The sequence below is a fragment of the Primulina huaijiensis genome, chromosome 9, assembly GCF_012295235.1.
Source record: "Primulina huaijiensis isolate GDHJ02 chromosome 9, ASM1229523v2, whole genome shotgun sequence".
Taxonomy (NCBI): Eukaryota; Viridiplantae; Streptophyta; class Magnoliopsida; order Lamiales; family Gesneriaceae; genus Primulina; species Primulina huaijiensis.
In genome coordinates this window covers 23,232,353-23,249,493 of record NC_133314.1, presented here as the reverse complement: position 1 = coordinate 23,249,493, position 17,141 = coordinate 23,232,353, and the positions used below count along the sequence as shown (strand labels likewise).

The window sequence follows — 17,141 nt, the reverse complement described above, 5'->3', positions numbered from 1 at the left end:
AAAAGTGTGTGCTTTATTTCTTCAGATTTAATTTAATTTTTTTGAATCGAGCCCTTTCAAATGGAGAAGAGAAGATGGTTAGGTGTAATAAAGGAAATAAAAAGATCTCAGATTCCATTAACTTTCCTAAACTCATTTGGAGATTTGGTATCGTTTCTTTTGCATTGCGATACTTGATTTATGCTAAGCTTCAAGCCTAAAAAATTATAATGCATTTGTGTTGAATTCAATTCTGAAATTCTTAGCTTCCAGACATATATTACAAAAAAAAAAAAAAATGTCCCAGGTCATATATGTTGGTGGTTTGACTGTCCAGTTTTTTAGGTATTTGTTTTATATTGGTATTCTATTCTAGAAATCCTTGAAAAATAAAATTGGAATTCAACGTTGTTGTCCATTCTAGACTCGCACACAATCAATCTACTTTTCCAAAATTTGGAATTCAACGTTGTTCTTCACGATTTATTATTATATCAATAATTTATATGTTCCTTTAGTGTATGGTCGTAATACACATGCCATCAAAATAAAAATGGAAAATATTTACTGCACCAAAATTTGTTATAATTTAAACAAACTAAGCCAATAGTTTGGACTTCAAAAAATAATCTGGTTTCTTGGTTAATCGAAGTAATGTGATGTACAATTAGGAAGCGACCATTTCGTTTATCAGAGTTAATTTGGAAATTTTGTTTGAAGAAAATAAACGAATAGCCAATTTACATGTGCGCGGCGTGCGTGTTGATAAGCAGTGATAAATTCATATTGATTGAAAATTTGTAGACTGACATAATTTCTTCAAAATTGGTGGATTTGAGAATATGAATGTGTTAAATTACATGTTAATTGTTGTTCGTTTTTCCCTCCTAAGAAACATCTTGTATGAGCCATAACATGTGAGGTACATAATTTTTCACGGAAACTAAATTTAAAATATCCTAATTTAGCTTGGTAAACAAAATATAAATATAAAAATTAAGCCCTTTGATTGTTCTTGTAACAACCAACATATGATTAATTAATTAATTAGTTCGATGACTATTTTAAATAATATATATGAGTGTGCATGTTATGTATGTTTTGCGAACAAAGCAAGAAGAATAAAAATGTGCTTTTTTAAAAAAATACAAATTTTGCATCATATTAGAAGTGAATAATCTGGCTATTCTGGCATTGTTTCGATCTTTTGCTATTTTTATTTTACTCTCATGGTAATTTCCTCTTTCACCACCAAATGTCACCTGAGATTTGACAGCTGTTGGAGGAAAACGTGATCGTGGCATAATTTCTAACCATATTTTGTTTTTTAGTTGTTCGTTAAAATTAGATTTCGAACTGATTTTGGGCTGTAAACGATCAGCTATATAGTATATAATAATGTATGCATAAAACCAATTCACATCCTTTGGAAGACATTCTCAGAATTCACTTGCCACCTCTTCAATGCATTTCCCTTTCCCGCTTTCACTCTTTACAAAATGACACCGATTTCTTCCCCAATCCCATTCCCTTGAACACCCATTGTTATACGCTTTCTCGGTCTAACATCCTAGAAGTTAAAAGATCAAATCTTTTTGGTCTCCCAATACATCTTTTGTCCTACCACTCCACCTTCCTTGAAAATTCTACACCAAAATCCACATAAATTCTCCAAATTAGCAGTAAACAAACAAACACAAGGAAAAACAATGGAGTTCTCCTGGCTCGTGATTACTCCTTTCATCTCCTGTATAGCTCTTGTTATTGTTCTCGAACAGATCTTTTACCTCCGGAAAAAGCGATTCTTGCCAGGCCCAACTCTTGTTCTCCCCTTCCTAGGCAACGCCATTTCATTAGTAAAAAACCCAACAAAATTCTGGGATCTTCAATCATCCTACGCCAAGTCCACCCCTCTAGGAATTTCCGCAAACTACATCATTGGACGCTTCATTGTTTACATTTACTCTTCCGATCTCTCCCACAAAATATTTGCCAATGTTCGCCCTGATGCTTTCCACCTCATTGGCCATCCCTTCGGCAAAAAACTCTTCGGCGAACACAATTTAATCTACATGTTTGGTCAAGAACATAAGGATTTAAGGCGCCAGATTGCACCCAATTTCACACCCAAAGCTCTACAAACATACACCAACATCCAACAGCGCATTATTATGAAACACCTAGAGTCTTGGTGCAGGAGGTCGCGGAACAGCTCGATCCCACTTCGTATCCTCTGCCGCGAAATGAACTTAGAAACTTCGCAAACGGTTTTCGTGGGTCCTTACCTGAATCAAGAGGCGCGTGAACAATTTAATGTAGATTACAATTTCTTCAATGTTGGGCTGATGAAACTTCCTTTCGATTTTCCTGGGTTTTCCTTCAGGAACGCGAGGCTGGCTGTGCAGAGACTTGTGGAGACTCTCGCTGGTTGCGCCGCGGATAGCGGGAAGCAAATGAAATCCGGTGAAGAACCCAAGTGCTTGATAGACTTTTGGATGCTAGAAAATATAAGGGAATCAGCAGGAAGTTCATTTGAATACAGCTGCCGAGAAATCGGGGGCCATTTGTTTGACTTTCTATTCGCTTCACAGGATGCTTCAACTTCTTCTTTGCTATGGGCGGTGGCTTACTTGGATTCTCATCCTCACGTTCTACAAAGAGTAAGGGAAGAGGTGGCAAGGTACTGGGTCCCGGAAAGTAACAGCCCGATCACCGGAGAGAATCTGAGGGAGATGAAGTTCACGGAGGCGGTGGCGCGTGAGGTGGTGAGGATCCGAGCTCCAGCAACAATGGTGCCGCACATCGCGGGAATGGACTTTCGTCTGACAGAGAAGTACGTAATTCCCAAGGGGACCATCGTCTTCCCGTCTGTGCTGGACTCGTCGTTTCAGGGGTTTACGGAACCGGAGCAGTTCGACCCGGATCGGTTCATGGAGGAGAGGGACGAAGGCCGGGTTTACAAGAAGAACTTTTTAGCGTTCGGGGCCGGGGCCCATCAGTGTGTGGGTCAGAGATACGCCATTAATCATCTGATGTTGTTCATTGCTTTGTTCTCGGCGTTGATTGATTTCAAGAGGGACAGAATCGACGGCTGCGATGAGATCTCTTACGTCCCTACGATTGTTCCTAAGGACGATTGCAAGGTTTTTCTGGCGCCCAGATGCAAGCGATTCCCTCATCTATCCTGAAGTGTGATTGTCCGATATTTTTTTCCTGTTTTTTTTGGGACTCAAATATCAAGTGTTGCAAAGAATTTGAGTGCAATCTTACGTGCATAAGCTTAAATGTAAAAGAAGTGGTTCTGTAGGAAATGGCAACGATCGAGGCTGCATGGGCTTGAGCATGTTTGCCGCATGCTGACCCTCACACTGAGAATTCTATGGATTTTGCTGTTTACAGAAATTGTCGTGAACTCCGATGAACAGATTACAATAATAAAGTTTTAAAGCTAACGTGATTATTATTATTATTATCATATATCTTTTAAGAAAAACTTATGAGTTGGCTTGTCTTACCTGGAAATGTAAAGATCATGAAAGAAAATATAAAATGTATCTTCAAAATGATTGAATTGGTGGCATGTTAGTAAAATTCGATCGCTCTGGATAATCGAGGAACCCCACTCATATATCTATTTTTTAATTTCCCCAAAAGAACCTATTTTCAGTTGAAATATATTTACTTAACATACCAATATAGTTTTCATTCGTTTTCCTTCACATATACACGAGAAATGATGTCAAATTTGTAGAAGTCACCACGCCTGACTTTTTTTGTTGCGATTATTACCACATAAACGAGCTATATCATGGAAGGACATGGTCATTAGTTTAAAACACGTAAATCTATGGATTTAACAATTTGGTTATTGGTATAGCGATTAAAGATTTGTGTTTTCAGCTAAAGAAACTTGATCTACTGTCATCGAGTGATTTTAACAAGTATAGTAACAAAGGGAGGGAGGAGGAGGACAGAGAGAGTACCAGAAATATAAAGCCAAAAGTTGCCAGTGTCACTTACTTGTACGAACTCATCCCACATTCCCGATAAACCATTTTCATAAGCTTCTCCAAAACCGTCACCAGAACCACCCCAACCCCAGCCACGTGGGGGTTTCCCGCCACCACCATCATATTATTCTTGTTTCTGGATTTGCTGCTTCCATACATCTTCAATTGACTGATCCTTTTTCAAATTTCCCATGGCATTCCCGGGAGCTTTCCATGCCATCATTAAGTGAAATTCATATTTTCCTATAAAAATCAATTCCAAAACGGATAGCGAAAACACCATACAAGCGCAACTCTGGAAAAATTTGGAGTAGCTGAACCCTTTCATCAGCTAGCAAGTAGCTAATCATTTTGATAACCATTCACAATCCAAGATCCCCAAGAAAACAACCACAGCTATTCTCAAATATTTTATCTTCTAATCCACGACCAAACAAAATCTTATTAGTTAGAATACAACATTCAAAACACCTATCATTAATTATATTATAATTAATTAGTATGTGGTTTGTTGCAGAAAATTTAATAATTTATTTTTGAATACATAAATTTGTTTTCAACAAAATATTGATTTTAATTACAACAGCATAAACAAAGCTGGATATTGAGTGACACACAGTACCTTATATACTTTAAGACTTGAAAATTGAAATTCATATTAATAAAGATAACAACTGAAATGACACAAAATTAAACAACTTGCCAAAAAATCAAAGCAAGACTTCTTCCAAAAATTAAAAGCAAGGTAAAAAACTAAATCGACTCCGCTGGGGATCGAACCCAGAATCTCTGGTTCCGTAGACCAGCGCCTTATCCATTGGGCCACGGAGTCATCACGCTTCTAAGATCGTGCTACTTATATATATTACAAATTTAATGGAAGTATACATGCAGGAACTAATAAAATCTCAATTGCGACTTAGTTCATCATAAGGATCTCAGGACAACATGCTGTGTATACATAAAAATGCATTCTATTATTACACAGATGTGGAGAGATTCCAGCGAAGCATGAATCAACCATCAACATATAAAAGATCCTTATTTCCAGACAATATAAAATTATAAACAAAACATGAAGACCTTAAAGAACAGAAAAGATAACATTTCTCAAGCATAAACAATGGGGTTCTGGATCAGATAGACCTCCACAGTTTTGTATGCTTCCAATACTTTTTCTTTCCTGAGATTTTATCTCTTTCTCTGTCAGCTAGAAGGCCTTTCGTGTAATAAGTGCTAGCCACCTTAGAAAATGTACCCCCATCTGGTGCTGCTTCCAACTTGATTTCATGTGTGATCTTCAATTCTTAAGTTTGTCCATTAATGTGTTTCCTTCAAAGTTCAATCACCGTGTAGCTATAACTGTACGTCTCTTCGTCCAGTTCATCAATCTGATACAGATATTTAAGATTACTTCCTGTAGAAAAAAATTATGATGCATCTATAACTAGATTAGAATTTTATACATTATAATACAGAAGTTTGGATCGTTAGTTAGATACCTTCAGCAAAATTAACCAATTTTATGCTTCCAACTCCACCGTTTCCTTGAAGAAACTCCATGCTTCTAATTACATGTGGCAGAAGTTTAGGAATTAAGTTATTGGAGTCTAGGATTGAGGCTTTAAAGATTCTCTTTGGGCAGACAGCAGAAGTTTGCTCTTCTGTGAATGTAACGTAAGCACACCCATCATCGCTACTGTTTCGAGGTTTTAAATGCTAATTTGATTATCTTGATAATGAGTTTGTTGTGTTGGAGATATAATGTGATTATGAATTCTATTTATAGGATAAAGCTTTGCTAAATCCCCAGATGACGGTCTTCCATGATGCTCCAAATTGCACAATCTAGCCAGATGTCATTCCGAATTCTGGGAATTATACCATTTCCTGTAATATTATTATACGAGTACCAAGCATAATAAATCTATAAATGGAATCATCCTGCAATCATTGTAGCACAAATAGACAAGAAATGGAATGTCTTAGGCCGTCCACAAAACATGAATGAATTAAAAACTTCTGGTTCTAAATCTATAAATACCACACTTCCCTGTCATAACTTCGCCAAACAAAAACAACATTCTGGGTTTTGAGTAAGAAAAAGCACCAAAGAACATGACTATTACCACATTCACTGACAAGTACATTTCTCCAATCCATCCTTCCAGAGTCTTCAAGGCCTCCATTGTGGACTCTCACAATTTGATACCAAAGCTGATGCCACATGCTATCAGCAGCATTCAGATTACTGAAGGTGATGGAGGTGCCGGAAGCATCAAGCAGATTAATTTTGCTCAAGGTGGAAACTTCAAATCTTTGAAATATCGCGTAGATGAGCTTAATGAAGAGTCCCTTGTGTATAAATACACGTTGATCGAAGGTGAGGCGTTGATAGATAAACTTGAAAAGATTACATATGAAATCAAGTTTGAGGCAACAGAAGATGGTGGCTCTGTGTCTAATGTGACAAGTAAGTACTACACTATTGGGGATTCCGTGCTTAAAGAAGATGAAGTCAAGGCAGGGAATCTACTCAAGAATCCCCATGCCTATGCTTAGTTTCCTCATTTTCTTCTCTTTTTTTCGTTTGATTTATGTCGTCCGCAATTTCTTCGAGTCTCGAACGTTGTTTCTAATTGTGAGATCTCTCGTTTAGTTTGTTTACCCGTTATCCTAAGAGCTGTCAACTCAAAATAAAGCCATTTTCTTTCAAATAAAGTGATTGTGTTTGCTTTAACGATACTAAATATTGTTTGCATTCGATCGCCCATGGATCTAGTAAAAAGGGTTTCGAGAAATTAAACAAATTGAGACGTGTACATCTACAAAGGAAGAACACTGAACGTTGCTAATACTTATTTGAGTATCTCTTCGAGGTCTTTAACAAGTACATATATATAAATAAAGTAAACAAGGGCAATGCTCTGGAAATAGTGATCAACGTTGTTTGATGGAACTAAAGAGCTCCTCAAACGAACGTCGAGGAGCCTCTGTTTGGGCCACAATTTCCACCACTTTGTACCAAGACTCTGGACATAGCAATGCCTCAACTGCTACTTCTGCAACCTGATCTCTCGATATTGTTCCTGCAGAAAGAGTATCCTGCAAGGATGGAGAGAGTTTGGCTTGAGTGGGTAAACAAGGGATCAAGAAAAAATGCTCACCAACGGTTACTAAAATTCAAAACCGTTGGTCGAACCTCATTACCTCTTGCTCCATGACTATGTTCCCCTTAGGTGGATCGTTCTTTAGTCCCCCTGGCCGTATAATCGTGTAATTGATACCAGACTTGCGAATATGCTGCTCTGCTTGAAGCTTCGCGACCAAGGTGAGTCCAAAGACATTCAGAAAAATGTAAGCAGGATTTAACAACTGTCCCATTGAAGCTCCGTTAACTAAAATAGAACTTATGAGTATAAATCTGTTAACACCACGTTTCTGGCAAGCCTCTACTAGGTTTACTGTCCCAAAGTTATCCACCTAGATAAAAAGAGTGCACAAGTTCATGATGACTTTGCATCCAAAGTGTAACAGAATCAAGTAGACAAAAACAGAAGAAATTCACTCACTTTCCATGGAGCAGTCAAATCCCATGAAGGTCGAAAACCAGTAGCACATATCACTGCATCAGAATCATCGCTAATAGCCTCAGCTAACTTAGTTGCACCCTCCGTCACATCTGCATTCACCTGAAAATACAGGTGCATCTCTCTAACAAAATAATAATGATAATACAGGTGCATATAATCGGAGCTAACAGGTTCACCAAAGTTTACAGCATTATAGTTGAATAAATGGCAAAAGATGCAATTCAGATAGAAACTTTACGTAATATATGAGCTTTAACATTGCAACCAACAGCTAATTATGATGCTAAATCCTCGAATAGCTGCTGACAGAGTTTTTCTATAAATATTTCAGGATATTTTTTAATTCAAATTTTCAGAATGTTAAGAAACCATTTTCACTGGATTTGAAAGTAGGGGAAGTCATCATCACAAGTGCCACTCAGGATCACGGCCGGATCTGGCGCAGTGGTAAATGTAGTGGGTGCAATTACGAATAAAAGTCGATCTTCAGTTTTCGTTTAAAAAGGAGGTTGTGGCTAACTCGATGATCCGCACTGTTCAAGACTACATTAACACCAAACCAACAAAATCCCAATTCCACAATCAAATTATGCGCATTCAGAAAAGGAAACGGAAACGAAAATGCAAAGGAACTCTAATACTAACGATTTGGAGATCAGCGTTGTTTCCGGGGAAAGTTGATTTTGCTTTCTCAACATCGCGGACACCAGCCTTGACAGAGAAGCCCTTAGCCAAAAGCTGCTCCACAATCCTTTTACCGGTGCTCCCAGTGGCACCTGCGACAAATATTTTCTTTTTCTGAGATGAACCCGTCTGCTGTTCTTCCTTAACCTGACTTCCCTCCACCTGCATTGAGTCAGATATAGAATAAAACACCAAAGAACACGTGCAAAGACGTAAAGAACCCAAATTTATGATATAATGCAACGCAGATTCGAGATAAACTGAGAAGATTACAATCAGACAAGACAGAGAAAGACGTAATGCAACCAAGATACAGGAGATTCGAGAGAGATGGAGACGATGAGGAAACTTACAGTCGAAGCTTTCGGGTAAAAAGCGTGGGATTTGGCTGTGAACGAGAAGAAATGAAAAAGAGAGGTGGTCGGGAAGACACTAGCAGTGGTGACTGTAGCCATCGTTGGAATCGTACACGCCACAAATACCCTAAGATAGGAAAATCATTTGGCCTCACTCACTCAACGTGGCATTAATCACTATAATTTACGAGATTATTTTTACATATAATGATCAAGAATTTAATTTTATAAAATGTTATCAACCTAATCAAATGTATGAAAATTTTCACTCTTCACTATTTAATTGTTTGAGTCAATTAGTAAAAAAGAACATGAATTTATTTTGAACTAAATATATATAATCGTTTCATTATAGATTAAATTTATATGACTTACATCCGTACCTAAGTACAAATAATTAAAGATATATATTTAAATGTGTTCCATGATAATTGATAAATATTCTACAAAAATATAATATTTATACTATTTATAAATTTCAAGATAAGTAGAGTAACTGCTTTGTCATTCAAAACAACGATTAAACTCACAAATGAAATCTTGAAAATCTTCTGATGAACATGTGTTGATATATAATGCTATGTTTATCTAATTTTTCAATGAATATATATTATATTTTGATTGGAAATAATTTATGCATGTGCATGTTTATATGATTTATTTATTATGAAATCAATTAATATTATACTTTTGAAGTTTCCCAAAGAACCAAGGATGGAGCTTAAAAATATAATTTGACAAAAGAAAATCTTGATAATTGCAGAAAGTTATGGACTACATTTAAATTAAGAAAAGCTCTAGCTCCAATAAATCTGAAGCAAGGAATGATCAACGATTCAAACCAAAGAACTGAACATAAAAATTATTGCGCCAAATTAACAAAAAAAGCCGACGATAGACTCAATGGCACTCTGGTGAAAACGGCCTGCTTCTGCTGCAATGGAGCGCAGCTCTGGTCAGTGATTGAATGCAGAAAACGCGACAACAGAGTTGTGTCCACCGAATCCAAATGAATTTGAAATGGCTGCATTTGATAAAGAGCATTAAAATCTTGCAAAAAATCCTCATTTAACAAGGAGTTCTTATAATCGGTAGAGAAAAATAGATGAAAGGGGAACCAAAAGGTATCATACCAACGTTTACATCGTGTTGCTGCTTTTTGTTTGCAACAGTGTCAAATTCCACAGAAGGCTCTGGGTTCTGCGTTAATGATAATAACATATTGTAAACTGGAGAAGCAAAAGCCAGTTAATTTATCAAACAATTGAACAGTTTTTTCAAAGATTTCCACTGATACACACATAAGAGGTAAGTCGTAGGATAGTGGCAAACTAGTTTGTTTCAACTTACAAATTGGTTGATGGAAGGGTGAAGCCAGCCTGTTGTAACTGCTTTGATGGTTGCAATAGCTTCCAAACCTCCGGCAGCACCGAGGCAGTGCCCTATCATTGACTGTATAAAATAAGAAGTGAGAAACCAACCATAAATAATGTCACACAGCGTCCGAAATCTCAAGAATACACAGGCAAGGCAGGAAGATAAATGGTGGGTGTAGTGCTTGTTGGGGATCTTACCTTAGTTGCGTTGATTTTGATGCCTGAAGTGTTTTTGAACACCTTCTTGATTGCATTTACCTCCGCTAAGTCGCCTACTATAGTGGAGGTTGCGTGGGCGTTAATATAGTTAACCTGAAATGGAGCATGAACCAAAAGATTTATTTCCAAGAAATCTGCAGAAGTTACACCATAAATGGTTGATTTTGAAGTGCTAGAAATCTCAAAAAAGATAACATGGGTATAATGACAACAAATTGATAGGCAGACACGTTAAGACTCTTTACACATTCTGTTTTTGTATCCGGAGTTGTGGCTGCATGTCACTACATTTTAATGAAATGAAGCATGCAAATACCTCCTAAGGGAAACGCCAGCATCTTCTAGAGCTGGGGTACAATGACAACAAATCAACAGGCAGATAGTTAAGACTCATGACACATTCTGTTTTTGTACTGCAAGCCTGAAGTTGTGGCCACATTTCACTATATTATAATGAAATGAAGCAAGCAAATACCTCCTCAGGGGAAACCCCAGAATCTTCTAGAGCGCTAAGAATGCATGACGAGACACCAAGGCCATCAGATCTAGGATCTGTCATATGATAAGCATCACAGTTAACTGCACCTCCCAAGTATTCAGCAATTATTGGTGCATTTCGTTTCATTGCATGTTCCAGACTTTCCATCACCTGTTCAAATTGAATGATAACATCATATTTCTGTCAGAAGTCTTATTGACCAGATAATTTTTGCAGGAAGATGAAAGCAGAAGGAAAATTAAATGACGTGCCATGTCAAAAATCAGAACAATCTAAAATCCAGTTTAAAATAGCACAAGTACAATATTTATAATTAAGGGGAAAAAAAAAGCATACCAAGACTCCAGCACCTTCACCCATGACAAAGCCATCTCGCTCTTTGTCCCAAGGTCTAGAAGCAGTTTTGGGATCATCATTTCTTTGAGACAAAGCCCGGCATGCGACAAAACCTCCCAGTCCAATAGGAATAATAGCCGCTTCGGTTCCACCAGCTACCATTATATCAGCTTCACCTCGACGGATGTGATTTGCAGCAGCATAAAAGCAATAATTTGACGTGGCACAAGCAGTTGATATCGAGTAATTTGGACCCATCAAGCCAAGATCAATTGCGAGCAAAGCAGATGCCATGTTTGTTATAGCATAAGGAATGAAAAACGGAGTTATTTTCCTGTGACCTTTCTCTATAAGTGCCTGAACTCCGTCAGAGAAAACTGTAAGACCACCCATTCCTGTCCCAACAAGAACACCAGCTCGAATTTTATCAATCTGCAATAATACCAAACTACAACAATTAGAGAGGGTGGCCTACAACTTCAAACAAATGAATGGCAACAAAGATTTTATAATTATTTTCTCGACAGTATCAAAATAATTTAAAAAATCAGAAGAGTCAGTACATATAAGGGGTGTACTACATATATTAACAATAAAGCATTGATTTACCGCTGCTATCCCAGTTTTCATAACCATATAAAGTTTGCTTTTTAATGGTTGTAAAGTAACAAGCGGAGGATCAGTCATCAATTAAGACAAAACTACATAATTTCAAGAGTTAGCAATGCCGTTGTGTTCCAAAAAAGTAACAATGAATTCCATATCAAAAACTCAAAACAAAAAACCGAGAGAAAACTCAAGAAAAAGTCATCAAAATGAAATGAAGAGCGAGCACCATTCACCACAAGAATATGAACAATAACAGATGCATAAATGACCAAAGTTCGAATCAGGAAACTACTTCACCGAATGAAATCCCACCAACAAAAACTCATGACAAAGAATTTTTAAATTTCATACACCGGAACCCCAAGATCTATGTACTCGATCACCTTTCAGCTTTAAGCCACTTAACTAAAGCAATTTATCACAGAAGAAAATCACTCAAAACACATTCCAAAACCTTAAAAATCAAAGCACATGGATCTTCGATAGAATCAATCCTCAATTCTCCCAATGAACTCTTACCTTGTCAAGCTTATCACTCCCAAGATCCGCGCTTTCGAGCGCCTTTTTCCCCGCTACAATGCAGTACCTCAAACAGTCGTCCAATCTCCTATCGTTCTTCCCATCAATGTACCCGTCCGATTTGAATCCCCGAATCTGTCCGCCAAATCGCGTGGGGAATTTGGACGCATCAAAACGGTCTATTAGAGTGATGCCGCTCTCACCAGCAAGCAACTTATCGTAAAACACGTCTACATCATTTCCGAAAACGGAGACGAGGCCCGTGCCCGTAATCACCACGCGCTTCTTGGGGTCTGTCTCGCGCATTGGCGCGGCGACGACGGCGGAGGCAGAGACAGTGAAGGGGAGCCTTCTGGCGAGGGGATTGGCATTATAGCGGAGAAAAGGGGAGGATTGTTGAGGTTTCCGGAGGGGATCGAGTGGGGAGGAGCGAAGCGCGGTAGATTGAATTGCTTGCATGATGGAAACCGAGTATTTCGATGGGAACGATGTGGTGACAAACAATGATTAAGAAAGAAGGACCACTGCAGTTTGTAGCGGCCAATCTTTTTGGGCTATAAAAATAAAATATAAGGCTTGGTTAATTTTTTTTCTTCAGGGTGGGTTTCATTGTTGTTCTTGGTTTTCTCTCCCCCATTGTTTTATGCTTAGTAATTCATTGTCTGCTTCTTCCAGATTTTTTGTGCCGTTTTTATATATCAGGTTTTTTGTGATGTCTAAATGCTTTTAATTAATTAATACATTCGTCTCGATTAATAATATCGTCGACTGTTGTCCTAAATGAATGTAGAGTTCATTTTTTATATTTAATTACATTTTTCACTTGTTTACAAAATCAAAATAACATATTTTTTTTTTACATTATTAAACTTTCCTACTACTTCAAAATGCACGTGCAATTTTCTAATAAATCAAAAAAAATAAATAAATAAAGAAACACATATGATAAAAGGCATTTCTCGGATATAACTCTGCTTTTAATATTATTACATTAGGTGAGATAAAATATATGTTAGCCGGAAGCCTTATGGTGAAGTACATATTTATATTTATATTATATGGTGATATAAAAGTGTTTATATCATTTGATATTACTACATTTAAATAAAGATATCAATCTTCCGATGTTAAATTGACTTCTTTTTTTTTTTTTTTTATCTCCATTGAGTGTAATTGTTACTAATAAAAAATTAAAATAAAAATCTAAAAAATCATTTATTATTTTGCCTATCAAATATTTAATGTTATATGTCAATACATTAATACTAATAAATATTTTTTTATAACAATTTTTTAACAGAAACTTTCCAAATATGTCGAAAACTTAGTTTTTATATAGATAGTGATGGGGGAAAATTTAGATCAAACTCCCGTGACTTTACATTGCTTTCTGACTATAACCTCAAACTATTCTCTTGAAATACAACTTCTTCCATGGCGGATAAGTTCAATGACTCTGCTATGCTTTTAACTTCTGCAATCATAGCCACTACATCATTGAGCTTGTTCACTGCTGACCCTACACCCTGTGGATAAACAAGTTTCCCCGGCTAAGACAGGATGAGAAAAAAAACAATGGCATAAATATGGTAAGTGTAAAACTCAAGGGTTAGGATTGAATCATACCACACCAGAAGCTCCTGCTGCGATTGCCATGGGTGCAGTGACAGAACTTAGTCCAGATGAACACATTACGGGTAATTTTACTGCACGCGAAATAGAATAAGCTGCTGCCAGCGTTGGGCTAGCCTATAGCATCAAACATCAAACAATTTCAGTCAAACTGCATTGATTATGCTTAAATACCCATGACACCGAAAAACTGGAGTCTGCCATATAGAATTATGTGATTCTCATAATTTGTTTGAAGATCCTGATTGATTCAAAATATGCAAGACAAGATTTTAAGAAAAGCCCTGCTACTGTTAAAGTTATCATCTTTTATAAATTCCGTCATCTTTTGGAAAATAAAGTATTAAAAGGCAGTATGAAAGAACAGTTGACTCTATCACCATGTCAGGTGACATATATAAAGTCCATGGTCGAATTTATTTCATGATTCAACTTTAATTTGTATATCAACTGTATTTTGCTCAATGTAGCACACAATATCCCACGAAATTATACAGAAAATGGTAAACGAGTGGCTGGCATTCATCTATTGCTTTAAGAAGAAGATATCCAGCGTATATTTTCTATGGTTTCACAATATGCTATTGTTCTTCAATCAAACCTTAAGACCTCAAAGGGCAATAACATGCTAAAATTTGAGGTGCATCTCATGCTTTCTCTCGTCCCCGACAACACAGAGTATATCTTAAAAACAAGTAATCAAGGAAAATAATTGTACAGTAGAGGGAAAAATTACGGCATGGGCAAGGCTACCTTTTCAATTAAACCAAGAACACCAGGCTTTGATGGATTGGAAAACTTTCCTCCTTCAGTCTGGATTATGTCAACACCTTCTTGTTCCAACTGTTCAGCTAGTTTCACCTGTTGTCCTCAAAATGATGTTATGAAACTTAAATAAAAGCTTGATCTGAAGTGAATTAACTTTATGCTCATCATAAGCCAGAACAAAACCTGGTCAGGAAGGCTCAGTGTATGAGGCACAGTGACTGACAGCGTGACAGAAGGAAGAATTTTTGTTGTCTCCTTTGTTAAACTGAGGATCTGTATCGCAAAAGGATAGTAGATGCTAAAATAGAAAATGATACAAAGGAAAAATTGGGAACTTACAAAATCCTTGAAACCAACTTCACAACCATTTATTTCCAGATGAGGATTTTTCGTGACTTCTATATAAATATAAATATATATATAATCAGAAAGAGAGATGTTTTTACACAACCAGAGAGATTCTAATACCTGTTCAGGAGAGAAAGTCAAACCCATCTCATAAAATGAGTCATAATTGCCAATCTCGACCTGAAAACATTAGATTTTACCTTGGATTGGAAAATAAAATGATTTTATGATGACTTCAACGTATTAATTTTAAGAATATACAAAAGCAGAACAATCGAAAGAGAGTTGGTTCCAACCATCAAGGCTCCTGCTTCAACAGCTGCTGGAAATGCCGCAGGATCTACAGAAGAAACGCATACCTGCAAATAAAGAAATATGAGTTAAAACAGTAGGTGGTTGGATTCAGGTAAAATTAGACTGATGGATGAATCTAACAATAGGCAGCTAAGCTGTGGCTTGCGTCATCAACTGAAGTATTTCATACTTCGTAACTAATAAAAATGGCGTGGAATTCTAGAAATTTAAAAATAGGCAAGTCTTGCAAGATATTTGATACTTTGCTGAAACCAGCGACAACCATCCTCACGTAAAAGTATATTTTTTTTAACACATCTAACTTTTTAGCATGCACATGCGGACAATTGACACTTTTCTCAAGAATTTGAACAAATTTACTCAAAATATTGTTACATCTGTGGAGTTTTTTGGCATATGTCCAGATACTCCTGCTAAAAGTTGTCCACATGAACTGATAGAACAAAGCAAACAACTATTATTTAGACAACTGACAGCAAAATAGGCTAGTATATGAGTTATAATAATCGGTGACAAAAGCAATGAAATTCTTCCCATGATCAGCTTAGTTTTTACCGGAAGAGAAGTCAAGCTAGTTGCAAGTTTCACCAACTCAGGGTCGCAGGCAATATCCACATGAGTTGCACCTCCCTGCCAAATTGAGCCAAACCAGGATAGTAAAGAAGGATGGGATAGATAACCTTCGTTTGTGCCAGAGAGAGAGAGAGAGAGAGAGAGAGAGAGAGAGAGTACAAAGAAGAGAAAATGAGGTAAGACAGCATTATTTCTTTGGGATTGGCTCAACTATCATTTTTCTTCAAAAATTGTTTCAGTCTATAGCAAGAAAAAGATGAAGAACATGGACTATTCCCCTCTGTATGCAAAACAAATACAAACAAAAGGTTTTAAATCTTTAACCATCCATGAACAACACAGCCCTAAATTTAAGCTAGCAGACACAGGGCATGCTACAATAAGTTCCAAGGTAAAAAGAGAGAGAGAGAGAGAGAGAGAGAGAGAGATAAGAGCAAAATGTTTTTAACGTCCTCAAACTACTGATTTTAGTGAAGACAACAATGCCGAAAAAGGTCAAAGAAAACAACCTTATCTGCAGCTATAACCACCGAAGCAACATTATATTTATCCAAATTTTGCAACCCTGAAATAATCTAGAGGAAATATAAAATCACACAAATCTGTCAGACGAGTCAGCTTCACCAGCTCAAGAAAAATAAATATATAACATGAAAACCCCTAATCAAATTGGGAAAGGCTCAACTTTGAATAAAAATGCATTTAATTTAAGTTTTTTTGTAGCGTTCGAATAAAGCAAATAAAAAAAGGAAAATGGAAGCATTAATGCAGAACAGAAAGTTGTGTTTTGAAACTGGAAATTTACTTTGAGGGCTCTTCTTTGTTGGAAATCCTTCAAGACTCTCTCTTTGGTGGTTGAAAGCAAAGCCTTGGTCTGAGTTATATATTTTCTTGCCCTGGCACATGAAACTCGCTGTGGATAAGTAGTGTCAATCAATATCAGTGGATTTTGATTGGGTCTCAAACAGGTATTAATTATGGGTGAAACAGGGGTGAAAATGGAGGAATTCATCTCTCTCCGCTCTCAGCTTTGCCCCTCTTCTTTTCCTTGAGTTGGAATGTTTGAAAGTTCAGTGTGTGAGAGAACAAAGAAGATAAGAAGTCGGGAACTTAAAAATAAATCTATTTCAAGGAAAAATAAAAGAAAAATTTACAAACGGTAATTCGTAATCTACTAAACAAAAACGGAAGTTCTTACAGTTGAGTTAGCCGCAATTCCACTGCTTCATTCGCTCCGACAATCGTCGTGGAAGTGGTGCAAGGCATGTATAAAAAATGTAACAAAAGATGCTCTTCTACTTTTAATAAGTTATCCATTTATAGTT

The 17,141-nt window shown here is 36.8% G+C and overlaps 5 protein-coding genes, 1 non-coding gene and 1 pseudogene across 8 annotated transcripts; 2 read left to right on the top strand and 5 right to left on the bottom strand.

The window, feature by feature from the left end:
• The first annotated feature begins 1,063 nt into the window (after positions 1-1,063).
• LOC140984158 (cytochrome P450 710A11-like) lies at positions 1,064-3,391 on the top strand. Its single transcript, XM_073451395.1, has 2 exons — positions 1,064-3,194; positions 3,239-3,391. Exon 1 carries the CDS (start codon positions 1,689-1,691, stop codon positions 3,165-3,167), a length of 1,479 nt encoding a protein of 492 aa, XP_073307496.1. The 5' UTR covers positions 1,064-1,688; the 3' UTR covers positions 3,168-3,194; positions 3,239-3,391.
• Positions 3,392-4,748: 1,357 nt separating this feature from the next.
• On the bottom strand, positions 4,749-4,821 carry TRNAR-ACG (transfer RNA arginine (anticodon ACG)). Its single transcript has one exon. It is a non-coding gene; the product is annotated as a tRNA-Arg (tRNA).
• Positions 4,822-5,027: 206 nt separating this feature from the next.
• LOC140984002 (major allergen Pru ar 1-like) lies at positions 5,028-6,178 on the bottom strand (annotated as a pseudogene).
• Positions 6,179-6,209: 31 nt separating this feature from the next.
• LOC140984001 (major strawberry allergen Fra a 1.06-like) lies at positions 6,210-6,551 on the top strand. Its single transcript, XM_073451142.1, has one exon. The coding sequence runs from the start codon at positions 6,210-6,212 to the stop codon at positions 6,549-6,551; it is 342 nt and encodes a 113-aa protein (XP_073307243.1).
• Positions 6,552-6,768: 217 nt separating this feature from the next.
• LOC140984067 (uncharacterized protein At2g34460, chloroplastic-like) lies at positions 6,769-8,787 on the bottom strand. 2 transcript variants are annotated; one of them, XM_073451231.1, is made up of 5 exons: positions 8,620-8,787; positions 8,228-8,428; positions 7,562-7,681; positions 7,200-7,307; positions 6,769-7,094 (listed from the first exon to the last, which is right to left on the bottom strand). In XM_073451231.1, the coding sequence occupies exons 1-5, from the start codon at positions 8,719-8,721 to the stop codon at positions 6,930-6,932; spliced, it is 696 nt and encodes a 231-aa protein (XP_073307332.1). In that variant the 5' UTR covers positions 8,722-8,787; the 3' UTR covers positions 6,769-6,929. The 2 variants fall into 2 exon arrangements, with proteins under 2 accessions (XP_073307332.1, XP_073307331.1); XM_073451230.1 differs by having other exon boundaries at positions 7,200-7,472; positions 8,620-8,785.
• Positions 8,788-9,337: 550 nt separating this feature from the next.
• LOC140985186 (3-oxoacyl-[acyl-carrier-protein] synthase I, chloroplastic-like) lies at positions 9,338-12,734 on the bottom strand. Its single transcript, XM_073452957.1, has 7 exons — positions 12,181-12,734; positions 11,053-11,484; positions 10,693-10,866; positions 10,197-10,310; positions 9,973-10,074; positions 9,756-9,822; positions 9,338-9,646 (listed from the first exon to the last, which is right to left on the bottom strand). Exons 1-7 carry the CDS (start codon positions 12,637-12,639, stop codon positions 9,579-9,581), a joined length of 1,416 nt encoding a protein of 471 aa, XP_073309058.1. The 5' UTR covers positions 12,640-12,734; the 3' UTR covers positions 9,338-9,578.
• A 774-nt stretch (positions 12,735-13,508) lies between these two features.
• On the bottom strand, positions 13,509-16,908 carry LOC140985131 (uncharacterized protein ycf23-like). Of its 2 annotated transcripts, XM_073452887.1 has the most exons (9): positions 16,622-16,907; positions 16,326-16,391; positions 15,799-15,873; positions 15,225-15,287; positions 15,049-15,108; positions 14,764-14,853; positions 14,566-14,673; positions 13,807-13,929; positions 13,509-13,706 (listed from the first exon to the last, which is right to left on the bottom strand). In XM_073452887.1, the coding sequence occupies exons 1-9, from the start codon at positions 16,826-16,828 to the stop codon at positions 13,575-13,577; spliced, it is 924 nt and encodes a 307-aa protein (XP_073308988.1). In that variant the 5' UTR covers positions 16,829-16,907; the 3' UTR covers positions 13,509-13,574. The 2 variants fall into 2 exon arrangements, with proteins under 2 accessions (XP_073308988.1, XP_073308989.1); XM_073452888.1 differs by lacking the exon at positions 16,326-16,391 and having other exon boundaries at positions 16,622-16,908.
• Between the last annotated feature and the right edge of the window lie 233 nt (positions 16,909-17,141).

Coding starts and splice junctions, on each gene's coding strand:
- LOC140984001 (XM_073451142.1), top strand. CDS start 6,210: ATGCCACATGCTATCAGCAGCATTCAGATTACTGAAGGTGATGGAGGT.
- LOC140985131 (XM_073452887.1), bottom strand. CDS start 16,828: ATGAATTCCTCCATTTTCACCCCTGTTTCACCCATAATTAATACCTGT. Junction 15,109..15,224: donor TTGAAGCAGGAGCCTTGATG/GTTGGAACCAAC, acceptor TAATGTTTTCAG/GTCGAGATTGGCAATTATGA. Junction 13,930..14,565: donor TTCTTGGTTTAATTGAAAAG/GTAGCCTTGCCC, acceptor TTGATGCTATAG/GCTAGCCCAACGCTGGCAGC.
- LOC140984158 (XM_073451395.1), top strand. CDS start 1,689: ATGGAGTTCTCCTGGCTCGTGATTACTCCTTTCATCTCCTGTATAGCT.
- LOC140984067 (XM_073451230.1), bottom strand. CDS start 8,721: ATGGCTACAGTCACCACTGCTAGTGTCTTCCCGACCACCTCTCTTTTT. Junction 7,682..8,227: donor ACAACGCTGATCTCCAAATC/GTTAGTATTAGA, acceptor CTGTATTTTCAG/GTGAATGCAGATGTGACGGA. Junction 7,095..7,199: donor ACATAGTCATGGAGCAAGAG/GTAATGAGGTTC, acceptor CCATCCTTGCAG/GATACTCTTTCTGCAGGAAC.
- LOC140985186 (XM_073452957.1), bottom strand. CDS start 12,639: ATGCAAGCAATTCAATCTACCGCGCTTCGCTCCTCCCCACTCGATCCC. Junction 10,867..11,052: donor GTGAAGGTGCTGGAGTCTTG/GTATGCTTTTTT, acceptor CAATTTGAACAG/GTGATGGAAAGTCTGGAACA. Junction 9,647..9,755: donor GCAACACGATGTAAACGTTG/GTATGATACCTT, acceptor TATCAAATGCAG/CCATTTCAAATTCATTTGGA.